This window comes from Epinephelus moara, chromosome 3, assembly GCF_006386435.1.
Source record: "Epinephelus moara isolate mb chromosome 3, YSFRI_EMoa_1.0, whole genome shotgun sequence".
Taxonomy (NCBI): domain Eukaryota; kingdom Metazoa; phylum Chordata; class Actinopteri; order Perciformes; family Serranidae; genus Epinephelus; species Epinephelus moara.
The window spans coordinates 5,785,938-5,798,431 of record NC_065508.1 but is presented as its reverse complement, the minus strand read 5'-3'; the positions used below and the strand labels follow the sequence as shown (position 1 = coordinate 5,798,431).

General features: G+C 39.5%; 1 protein-coding gene across 2 annotated transcripts in view; it reads right to left on the bottom strand.

Annotated features, from left to right (window-relative positions):
• Positions 1-3,442: 3,442 nt before the first annotated feature.
• Positions 3,443-12,494, bottom strand: part of LOC126387718 (core histone macro-H2A.1) — a 24,761-nt gene continuing 15,709 nt past the window's right edge. For both annotated transcript variants that reach the window (XM_050040351.1, XM_050040352.1), the window contains exons 8-9: positions 8,265-8,439; positions 3,443-5,059 (exon numbers count right to left, since the gene is read on the bottom strand). In XM_050040351.1, the coding sequence (XP_049896308.1) occupies positions 4,894-5,059; positions 8,265-8,439 (341 nt within the window). In that variant the 3' untranslated portion in view covers positions 3,443-4,893. The remainder of the gene's footprint in view (positions 5,060-8,264; positions 8,440-12,494) is intronic.

Here is a 12,494-nt window from a genome sequence, read left to right as displayed (position 1 = left end):
GGGGAAGAGATGGGAGGGGTTGAAGGGGGGTGAAACCTGCCTGTATTTCCTGGGGATTAGGCGTCAGATGGGCGCCCTCAGAGGAGGTCTCAGGTCCCGGCCTCCCTGGATGGCTGGGAAACTGACCCCCATCTGACTCCGTGGGTTTCTTTGTGCCCTGCCAGCGTGTAGCCTCAGGACGGGACAGAGGCCTGGGCTCTGTCCCACAGCCAGGCCGACTCACCGCCGCCTGCATGGCGGACTGAACCTGTCACATTATTACCTTATACATTCATACATTGAACCCTACATTTGCACTTTTAAGGATAACTCTAATGTCGTTCAACTCAAGTCTGTTTTCAGTCATTTCTATCAATAGTAATAAAACTGTAATCACCAAGTTAATTACTGAGAACTCAGCCTGGGAACCAGACAAATCTACAAGCTTGTGTTTTATTTGCTCTGGCAGATATGTCCGGTCCTCCTGTTCAAACAAATTTCCAATTGACCTAGCCTACTTGTGACCAATTACAACCATCTATCTAACATGGGGCGGGGTTGGTACCATGACTGACAACTTGTGGATTCTTCGCATTCAACGCAAAATATCCGATAACGTCATTTTTAGCTTGTACTACCCCTGTGCCAGGGACACGACAAGGAAAGAACTTAGTAAAGAGAAGTGCCGTTGAGGCCAAGAACCAAGATGGCTGCAGCTTCAACCTTCTGTTGAAGTACTATTTTCAGATTCTGACAGCAGAAATGGCAACACTCATTCACAGACATATTGATGCTCCACCATCACAGCTCATCTCTGGACTGTTGCTCAGTTGCATGTTTGCGTAGCAACACGTTTTGTTGCTTTGATTGGTTGAAGGTCTAGATCGTTGGTGATGACCCTTGGCAATCAAAAATTAACTGAGAGGTTTCAGACTCATTCGCATTTGTGAATTGCTGTGGCCATACCAGGCTACTGAGACCTGGGAACATAACATAATCATCATCATCATCATCATCATCATCATCATCAATCACAAAATCGGAAACAAATATTGAAAAAATAGACTGTATCAGCTGCACATGTAAAATAAATAGAGTATTGCACTAATAAGAAGTGGATTATATTTTAAATAAGTAGTGGACTGCACTTATTATTTCATATGCTTTGATTTATTAGCCCAATGGCCCACGGGTAAAAACTGTTTTTAGTCTATCTGTGCGTGACTTCAAGCTCCTGTATTTTCTGCCAGAGGGCAGGAGAGAGAACAAGAGAGCCAAGAGCTGTTGGGACTTTGTGTGCCGCCGCCATCTTCTCCTCCATCTTTCCCCTCTCTGTAAGAAGCCCAACAGGGTAAGAGACACGATCAGACAGAGTGTGAGTAACAGTGGGTTAGCTGAATGTATTTGTAGAAAAAATAAATTACTTACTGGTTTGCCAACACTTCAGATGCACACACTTTTGGTTTTATCTCCAATTTAAGTGGTTTAAAATATCTGAATACATTTTTGGCTTCTTCACTGATTGCCGGTTCCAAAAATGATATATCATCTGAGGTTTCTACCGTTTTTTTTCCCCCGTTAAAGGTTTTTTTAGGGGGAGTTTTTCCTTATCCGCTGTGAGGGTCCTAAGGACAGAGGGATGTCGTATGCTGTAAAGCCCTGTGAGGCAAATTGTGATTTGCGATATTGGGCTTTATAAATAAAATTGATTGAATGATATGTTTTGCCGATCTGGCACCGCCAATTGATAGGCAAAAGACATGCCAACAGTACTTTTTATCATTTAGGCAAATAAAGCTACTTGATTAAAGAGGCTATAATCAATATTTTAATAGTATTAAGCAATGGTCACTTGTAGTAGTGAACTTCGAGAGGACAAATACCTGACTCTACTGTTCCCCTTAGCTCTACAAACCTTAACATCCCTCAACTCAACATCACTTTCATCCACAGCAGGCAGTGGATTTCACCTAAAATGCTCTGAAAAAGCTGCTGTACACTACCTGTACACTATTAAGCACCAAATGACAGACTGGTAACATCACAGAATGGCTGGTGGACACAGATGAGTATTTTAGCAGCTTTAGAGACAGATATTTTCCTCAGGAGTTAGTAGATACTGAAAACAGAGCTCAAAAAGTGACTATTTGACTTTGATTCACCAGGTCACCAGAAACACAACTCCTAAAAAATGTGCATGTTTCTTTGTGTCTGCTGGATGACCAAGTACTGTATGCAACACCTGAACACTCAAAATATGCCAATGTCTCGTTTACAGCTTATTTTCACTGCCACCTTTGTACCAAAAAGAAATCAGTCGTTTCAGGTTTAACGTTGGGGAAAGATGGTCTTCATGTTTAAAAGAGGTCAACGCTGACTGTTATGAGGAAAAGGGACATGCCTCTTCTTCTGCAGTTCACTAACACACAGGAAACACAGAATTGTTCACCATTTTAAGAACCTTATAGCCAGGTTCACCTTTATTACACTTTGTGTACTTGATAAAGCACCTGACTTCCTGTTTCAAGCACTAGCTAACACAAGTGTCATTTCAGAACGGTCATGTTGCTAAGTTTGGTTCACATCTGGAGACAACTAGTCGAAAGTTGTGTTTTTTTACCAAATTTGTTCCAACAATGGAGGTTTTTTTGTTTGTTTGTTTGAACCAAACCTCGCCAACTGTCACAAAGTGTTGGACTGGTGTAGAAATTTCTGTCTTTGTTGTTTCATTGTTTACTGAGGTCTTTTATTTTCTGGTCTAATAAGAAGATACACTGGGATACCTGGAGTTTGTTATATGTTTGCTTTCTGGTGTTTCATCCCTGTGCCAGTGTAAATGGGATCAGGTGTGGGGAGGTTGCAAAGCACATTGTAGGCCAGAAAATAGTTGGTATCACAAATGTCCTTAATGGGGAAGTTACAGCAGTGAGCAACAACGGCACACTCATCACAAGAGTATGTTTATCTCTATCTCTATCTTTAAGCCTCTCCATTGTCAACTTTAATGGATCCAAAAATTGTAACCCTTACGTCTATCAGAAATGATAGCTCGTCAGAATGTCCTCACAATGATAATCTCCCTCTACTCACACTGTGAGACCGTTTGGTTCTAAGTACAGGACAAAACAGACACATGCTTGTCGAGCTGGAGTTGGAGCTGGGGATCCCGAGGCTTTAAATGTGGCACTCGGTCAAATCTGATAAATGCAGCGTGTCATCTTCCTGACATTTGTTCTGCAACACTTCAAATTCTGCTCACTTTAATACAGTGGAAATTGATTTATTATTACATTCAAGGACAAACACACACACACTTTTCTTCCCCAGGGGACAATGAAGTTTTTTTCTTATAATTAAACTTCAATCTCTCAAACACACTTTTCAAACTTTCCGACAGTCACTGGCAGCATTCTCAGAGCTGGCGAAAACATGAAATGATCTCAATTCAAGAGGAACAAAATGATGTTTTTAAAGGTATTTTATTACCGGAGTGTGTACAGACCTTTTGAATCATCAATTGTAGCAATTCTTTAGAAAGCATTTTACTTCTTTTTTTTTTCTCATACGAAAGTTAGGCTTTTGAAAAGTCCAAATGCAGCAGAGCAGTCGCGTTCCTCATATATATATGTATACGTCCGTCAATCCCAATTCAAATCCAACTCAAATCAAACAGCCTGTGTGGAGAGGCCTGCTGCTGCACAGAAAATGGCTGAGATAAAAAAATCCAATTCTTGATTACAGGGAGCCATCTAGTGGCGGCTGCGTGAAAGAGCAAACCAAAAGCGACAGCAGAGAGCTTCTATTTCCAGGAAAAATGAGTACATTTGTTTTATGGCTTAACAAAGACAAAACACACAAAAAACAACTCTCTCACTAGTTTTTTTTTTCCTTCCAAACCACCTGTAGAATCAATTAAAATAGAAAATAAAAATCTATGTTACAGTCCAATATTTTACTATAACATTTCACAAATACTCCATCTATATAAACATTGATAGGAACACACAATATAAACCATTCGTGCCCTGCAAAAACCTCCAATTCTTCCATTTAATGTCATGAATTGATTTGTTTTTACTGTAAATGACAACCGTCAGGTGCTCAATTTACAGTATAAACTAATGATGCTGGTACCAGGATGATGATTATAAGTTTATAATATACGGGGTGTTTACATGACAATTTCTTTTTTTTCCTCAAAGGTTTTTTTTTTTAGGAAATTCAAGGTCTCTGCAGCACACAAGGAAACTAATTTTTTTTTTGCCTGTGTAAAGAAAAGCAAACACAGGAATTTGCAACACACAACACAAAAACTCATTCCATAGTTCTGTTATTAATGTCTCCTGAAGACCAACGTAGAACAAACTGAACTTTACCTTTTCATTATACAGTACTTTTAACAACAGAGACGTTCCAAAACGCAGATCTGATACCAAAAATAAGCTGAATTTCGTGTTTTTGAGATGAAAAGAAAGAGAATAGCTGTTTTTATTATCTTTACTGCCATTACATGCATTAACCCGTATTCATCGGACTTCTCTGGAAGCCTGGTAATTGAGGTGAAGCTATCTCTCGTAACATCTTTTACCGTATACACCGTGAAAATTAAATCTTCACGCAAGTCTTTTTCACTTGATGAATCTGTTTTGTAGGGCACTGTTTGTATTAAAAGACTGCAGAATGAACAGTGCACTTTTACATTTAAACGCCAGAGGTGACAAGTAAATAAGAAGTTAAAAACAATATAGGAAAAATACAAACATAATGCAAAAACAAGTTCCCGGCCTTTAGAAAGATTCTTCTTCTTCTCTTGATAATAAAACAAATCACTAGTAAACACCTTCCTACTTCTTTGCAGGAAAAAAACAGGGTTTGGGGGGGAGAATGGGACGAGGAGGCAAATACTCCAAACTCTTAGCTCGTCTCCAGTTTGGCCATTTCCTGCACATAGATCCCGATGCTCTCGCTGTCAAACAGCACAAAGTAGACGGTCTTGATGGTGGAAGACATGGTGGCCACAAAGTAGCTGGAGATGGCCTTCAGGATCAGCTGGGCTGCCGTCTGCTTCGGGAAACCATTCCTGAATAAAAAGAACACACACGTGGTCAAATGCTGGAGACTTTTTTAAATGACTTTTTAAGTTGACCAACTCTGGCCCTCATTCTGTTAGAGGTCAACACAACCTACAAACATAGTTATTTACCAGGGGTGGGAATCAACAGAGGCCCCACGATACGATATTATCACAATATTTAAGTCTCGACACAATATTATTGTGATATGCTGAGTATAGCGATAACGTACATTGTGATATATTGGAATTCATTCCCTTTTTTCAACTGTAGATTTTGTTCCAAAAGGAAAACTGTATCATTAACTGTTTCATCTAATACGATGAAAACTTTTCAGTCTGTCTATCTCACCTCAATCATTTTTACTGCAGCAAAATGTGTCTAGTGGACTGAAAAAGCAAAAGCGATTTTATTATTCTAGTAGGCCAACAAACGTTAAATTTGTACTTGTAATATAAATAATGTATATGTTTAAAACAATAAATACTAAGTTTCCAAGTATCGATGTGATATTGCCACACAAAAATACCACGATACTTTGCTGTATCGATTTCTTCCTCCCTCCCTATTAGTTACTTAACAGTATCATACATAGTTTTGAATTTGGAAGAACAGCTAGGTTGACTTGGCCCATTTAAAATGACTTGATGCCATTTTTCCAGCAGCCTAATGAGCATTAATGTGAGACTTGTGGATAGCATCAGAATGACTTCTTTTACCGGAACCAGTTCCCGTATCTGGAATTTGGCACTGGTACCCAACACTACCATGTTTCAGTGGTGTACTTCCTTATAATGTAATTTTTGAACAAGCTGCAAGTGTTCTGTAGTAGACTAAAATAGACTTCTGCTCCTGTTTCATTCTAATTACGAATAGAGCTAATCCTCTGTCTCTGTCGGTCTGCTTGTGTGTGCGCATGTGCTTGTTTGCGTGTCTGCTCGTCTCACAGTGGTACTTAGCTATTACTACAACAATACAGAAAAGAAAAATAGACCAGACACCGCAACTATTGCAGCTGATCGACACTGCAGCCGATGGAGCTTCCTGACGTGGGGGTACTAGGCCTGTCACGATAACAAATTTTGCTGGGCGATTAATTGCGCCAGAAATTATTGCGATAAGCGATAATATTGCGTAATATTGTGCTTTTAAGACCATTTTTATTATTGTTATAATTTTGATGTTTTTAGACCATTTTTTAAACTTATATAATGATAATAAAGGCATATTGATGCAAGTGCACCCTTTTAAAGAGAAAAACATTTATTTAACAAGAATATTTAGGAATGCAAAAAAGAAAATTTAAATATCTAAAATAACAATAACAACAAATACAAAAAATAGACTGTCAGTCTCTCACTCTCAGGTGTGCAGTGAAGTTGGTCGTATTCGCTCTTTTTGTTGAGATGGTTTTAGAACAAACCCGGCACACCAGTTCGTCCAAATTACTGGGCTCCCCTCTGTCATTTGGTTTAAATCCAAAACACTTCCACACAGGGGCCGTGGCATTTGGTTTAGGAACAAGTTCCATGTCTTTCTCTTACGCTCAACTGTTTTTTTCTCTCCGCCGCCTCGTCTCCCCCTCACGAAGATCGCACTGTGTGTGTAGCCCATAGCCCCGCCTCCCCCACAGAGACAAAGACACTCGATGACAATAGCTTTCCCTCCGTTCATTACGCTAATGAACCAACTCACCTGGCTGCCAGACGATGCAGGGCAGTGAACGCTCTTGTCGTCCAGTCTCTTTGGTGGAGAGAGACGAGGAAAACAAACACGCATGAATATGGCAATTAATCGTGCCCGGAAAAGTTACCGTCTCCCTTTAAATTTACCGTGCGATTAACCGACTTATTGCATATCGCGACAGGCCTAGGGGGTGCTTCCACCTCCTGTCCTTCAGCCACGAAGTTTTTTTTTTCCCGTGCTTTGTGGCACTTCTGTCTTCTTGTCTGGCACTCTCACCCAGATGTGCTCTCAGGTACCAACATTTGGCACAATTGATTTTATATTAATCGGTTGTCAGTAATACCAACTTAATTCAGTCGATGCCCTTTAAAGTACTGAGTTCAGTACCTAACTCTATTCGAAATTTTTTTAAGTAGACCAAATGTGAAATTTTTCATAACTTCTCAAAACTTTTGCCCACAATTTTTCAACATCTTTCAGGAGTGTGAAAACTGTGCATCACTCTAAAGCTGTTTGAGAGTGAACCTGACTTTGACTATGATTCAGTCATTCTTAGCTGTTGGGTCCATAACCAACAAGGCGCTGCAAAATAAATCTGAGGGGTCATGGGATGATTAACAGGATGGAATAAGAAGACAAGATCAAGAGTTTACAGCCATGCTAGCAGCTCTGTGAGGCTGCACTTTTACGCAGCGGTGCTTTGAGCTACATGCTAACATCAACATGCTAACATGCTGATGTTTAGATGGTATAATGCTTACCGTGTTCACCATATTAGTTTTGTGTGTTAGCATGCTAACATGCGCTATTTAGCACAAAACACAAAGTACAGCTGAGGCTTATGGGAATGTCCTTAGTTTGATAGGTTATGTCGTCATGATTGGGCACAGAAATTTTGACTTGATGATGATGACAAATTCATGACAATCCATTCGACAGTTATAGTGGCTATATTTCTGCTTGGCAACATTTTAGTTTATTTTTTCTTTTCTCTAAATCTAAACTGATCTGAGAAGTGATCATCAGTAAACACAGAATTAAACATGTGATGAGGGTTCACAAGTCGACGTTTCTTTGAGCCACAAAGGTTGTGATCCACCGCTTTGACCTCCATGTGCTGCTTTCATACTCTTACTGTTATTCCAACACATGGCATGTTTGTGGAAATCTTTCCTGATCAAAGTGGAGGTGTTTACCACCGTTGCCTGGAAACCATGTCAACTCCCGTTTTGACTTACACAAAGGAAACGGGCAGGGACACATGAGCACGAACACTTTACTGCTGACGATGCAAGTGTGCCACTCAAGATGTTATGAAGACACGTGAGAAGGCTTTTCTTCCAGTTGAAGTATGGATCACCTTGTTTAGGTGAACTCAGGGACAGTTTTAATGTCTGGAACCAGGTTTGGAAAAAGTGTTCATAATACCAGCTCCTTTATTAGACTAAAGATGAAAAAATGTCCTCAGGTAAATGTAGGGTACACTAGTGAACTGCAGGGTTTATTTCTACCTGTGTGTTTTCTTACCTCCCACTTCCAATGGAGGGGAAAGCCACAGACTTCAGTTTCTTCTCATCCGCCAGAGCCAGGCAGTTCTTCACTGTTTTGTCCAGCAACTCCTCGCACTTGTCGGAGCCCCAGCCCGGGCTGTTACAGTGGATGACGTACTTAGCAGGCAGACCGAAGCCGGCAGTCAACACAGCTGAGGGATGGAGAGGATGGAGAGCGGTTAGCAAGGTGGGAAGGGAAGAGGAGAGGGAATAAAGAGAGGGACATATATGTTTCTGTTGCATAAACTTGTCCCTTGTTCAAATTTGGGCTGTGACAAATTTATTTCTTGAATTATTTTTCCACTTTACCAATTATTATTTAGTCTATAAATTGTCAGAAATTTTCGAAAAATGTGTCCACAGTCCAAGGTGAAAACTTCAATTTTTTTGTTTGATCAAAAATAAAAAAATATAAAAGATATTCACTTTACACTGATATAAAAACAGAGAAAAACACAAAATCATCAAGTTTCAAAAAGCTAAAGCTAGTGAATGTTTTGGCTTAAAACTAACTCAAATTTAATTTATATAAACTAATCAATCAATTAATTGATCGCTTCAGCCCTAAATTAAAATCACAGCCATGTTATAAAATTTTTAATATTCTAAAACATCACTATTAAAAAAGAGACAAGAAACCCAATGACTTTTATCGCTGATGCCAAAAAATGACAGGGAAAAAAATGAAATGTGGTGTCACTGCTGAACTTCCAGCAAATACTTTTCTGTTGATAAATGTTTTAAAAACAAATTAACCAAGATGAAAGAACGATGTCAGTAGCCACAGCTGCCGCCCCCATTATTTAATGAAATCAGTACTTTTTCTGAAAACACCGTGTCATATCTTGCTAAACTTGCTCAAGTTTTGTTCAGTCAGACACTGAGTGAACTTATTCACCTCTGGCTGCTGCTGGATTTTCTCACGTCACATCCATTGTCTACAGTCAAAGTCAGCTACATTAACCAGTTTTGTCAGAAGTCAAAACCCTGGAGGCCTGAGATGCTAAAAGAACACTTTGCTTTGTGGAAAATGTATGCAGCAAATCTCAAAGAGCTTAAAATGGTTTGGCTGGGGTATTACAGCGAGGTGGGCCGGAGAAATCACTTCTCCAGACAGCTGAAGAGGAGCAATGTAAAGGAGAAGAGGAAGAACAGGGACGAGAAGAAGAGGGGAGGAAACAGAGAAGAAAAAACAGAAGACAAGAGAATATAAGAGAAGAAGTCGAACCAGCAGCTGTAGACGGTGTAACTCAGCCAAAGCCCCTGACTCTGTGAAGTGAGAAAGCCTCCAGTCAGATTTTATTAGCCCAAAGCGAACGTGTGACTGGACCCGAGTCAAAGCTCAGGACGAGCTTATTTCCAGATGGCACACAGAGAGGATGGAGAGACTTCACACAGCAGAGCGAGAGCCAGTCGCACTGCATGTGTGATCTGGTCGCGAGGTGAAGTGTGTAGATGATGATGATGATGATGATGATGATGATGATGATGATGATTACGGTTTCATGACTGCCTGCAAAGTTCAACTTGTTTTATGGTTTGGGACGGTGTGTGTGGTGGTGTTTGAGCATTGCACATCTGGAGATCACCTGTCAATCAAACTGTGCAGACAGTGCTGCAACACTTCTGTTGACGTAGGTTGGGCTTCTGTGGTTGGCATCGTCGTACGTCAATTTAGCCATGAGGCTGTAGCAACAGATGTCGACCAAAAAAAAAAAAAAAGGTTGCTGTGCCAGAAATATGATCTGCATTACTTCCTGTGTGATACAGGATTGTTTCTGCAAAGCATCAACTATTTTTCTTATCTCAATAAATTAGAATTAGACAAAAGACCAAAACCAACAATGCCTCTGTTTGCCTCCCTAAACGCTCGACTTTCCGACCCTCTCAGCCACAGACAGTTTGGCTTTCCTACTGATTATTCTGACAGTTTCTCGATTAATCATTATGTCTCCAAAATGTAGAGTGAAAAATATCCGGACTGCCTAAAGCCCAGGCTGATGTCATCAAATTACCTGTTTTGTTCAACCAACTGTCCAAAAACATACTGAATTTACTCTCAGGAAATCCTCACAAAGTCATATTTGATTTACAGGTCTAATGTGTAGGATTTCGTCTGATCTGTCTGTTCTGGGCTACTGTAGAGCAACATGGTGAATTCTGTGTAAGAGGGCTTCTTATTTTCAGGTGATTAAAAACTAATAAAAATCACAGTTAATATTTTATTCCATTTAGATGCCCCTAGACCCTACACACTGGACCTTTAATGATTATCAGAATAGTTGCTGCTCTAGATTTTTATGCAGCATTGATTTCGCTGTAGCCCATTCTAGCGTAACCAGGCATTTAAACAAATAAATCATCACCATATAATTAGAGTTGTTCCGATACCAGTAACAGAAATGCCTCCGATATTGCCTAAAATGCTGGATTGGATATCAGCAAGTACAAAAGTCCATACTCTGATCTGATACCACGTAATTTATTAATAAACTTTAATTAATTACACACCCAGATAAAACTTTAGTTTTCCAAGAATTCAATTGCTAAAAGAAAGTTGTCTACACAGCAACTTGTGCAACTACTGTTTTAGAGCAGCGAAGAATATTGATTTATGTTAAGTTGCTGCTGCACTATTTAAAAATTTAAATGTATTTCTTTTTTTACTAAATGATTTCTACACTTAAAATTTCTTAAAGGAGTTATTTATTCCTAAGACAATTTCTTATGACAGACAGTCAAATTACAAAATCAAAAAAGTTCTGTGGCATTCATTCAGCTGCTCATGGTATTGGATTGATGCTCAATATCGGCCAATACACAAGTTCAGGTACCAGTATCAGCATTGGGAAGGAACAAATGGTATTAATGGTAATCTCTACATGTAATACAGAAAACATGTTATATTTCACACTTCTAAAAATGAAGTGATAAAAACACCAAGTGCTCCCTAATTTAACTTTTTTAGCTCTCACTGTCATCTAACACTTCGAACACACATTGTTCTAGTTCTACCTGTTTTTGAAATATCAAACCAAATGAATTTAACTTCACTTGGCGAATAACTCTGGTACCTGCTTCACACTGAAACTAGAAAGCGAGGTTTCAATATCCAGATAAGCAAATGCTTTTTAACGTCCTAAAGAACTTGTGTGACGACTGTTCTGAAACAGGTCTGGTCAGGATGACCAGATCCCCAGAATCCCTGACAGGCTCTGCTGGCTCTGTGTTCAGTCACCTGGTAATCTATTTATGAGCTCCACGCAGAGACCGGGATTATGATGCTGAGCTAACTTGGCTGAATGAGAGAGGGAGCAGTGGTGAAGGTGGGGAGTGTTTGAAAAACTGAGTGTGAGTGATGAATAATGAGAGAGACAGATGGAGAAAGTGGAGACAAATGGACTGAAAGATAAAATAATCTGATGGCTCAAACAATATGGCTCTCTGAAGACTGGTGCCTGCAGTTTTAGACTCAAGTTGCCAAGAGCAGATACTACATGCCAATACTAAATGTCTTTGATCATTTTCATGACAAAAATATCCAAGTATTAACTGGTTCTGTAAAAAGTCGAATGACAATGGAAATTCGGGCTAAATTTAACCTTTAAATGGGAAACTTCACCAATTTTCAACCATCTCTGTGTCATACTGTGAGCCGTTTCTGTAAAAGAACTGAGGTCAAACTTCCCTCCATCTAATCAGTGTCACTGCACTGACAATTTCTTGCCTATATTTTTTTTCAGAGACATATTTAAGTGCCCTGTTAAGCTGTAATAGTGGGAGTCTGTGAACAGGAAGTGGGCGCCATACTGTTTCCTGAACAGTGAAAACAGAGGCCAAGGAAACTGAGATTGGTAACGGTAAAACCAAGCAGCGCTGATCACATATATACCAAGATTTTGTAACTATGCTGCCCATTTCTTGCCTCAAATGTTTTCGGAAACATGTTATAGCTTACTGTTTAACCCTTTGGGCCCTAAGCCTTGTTTGGGGTATTTTTACTGCCTTTACTTTTAAGCTCATATCAGTCATTATAAAGGCTACATACACATGCTATATTTTGTTTTGTTTTTTCAGGACAATGTGGGCTATCCAGATTTGCCATCATTTCATGTCCTTCTATGTGCCTGTATGTTATATTAATTTTTATATCAATGAAAAAAACAAATCCGTGTGCCTAAATTCTTACATTTTTACATGTATCTCA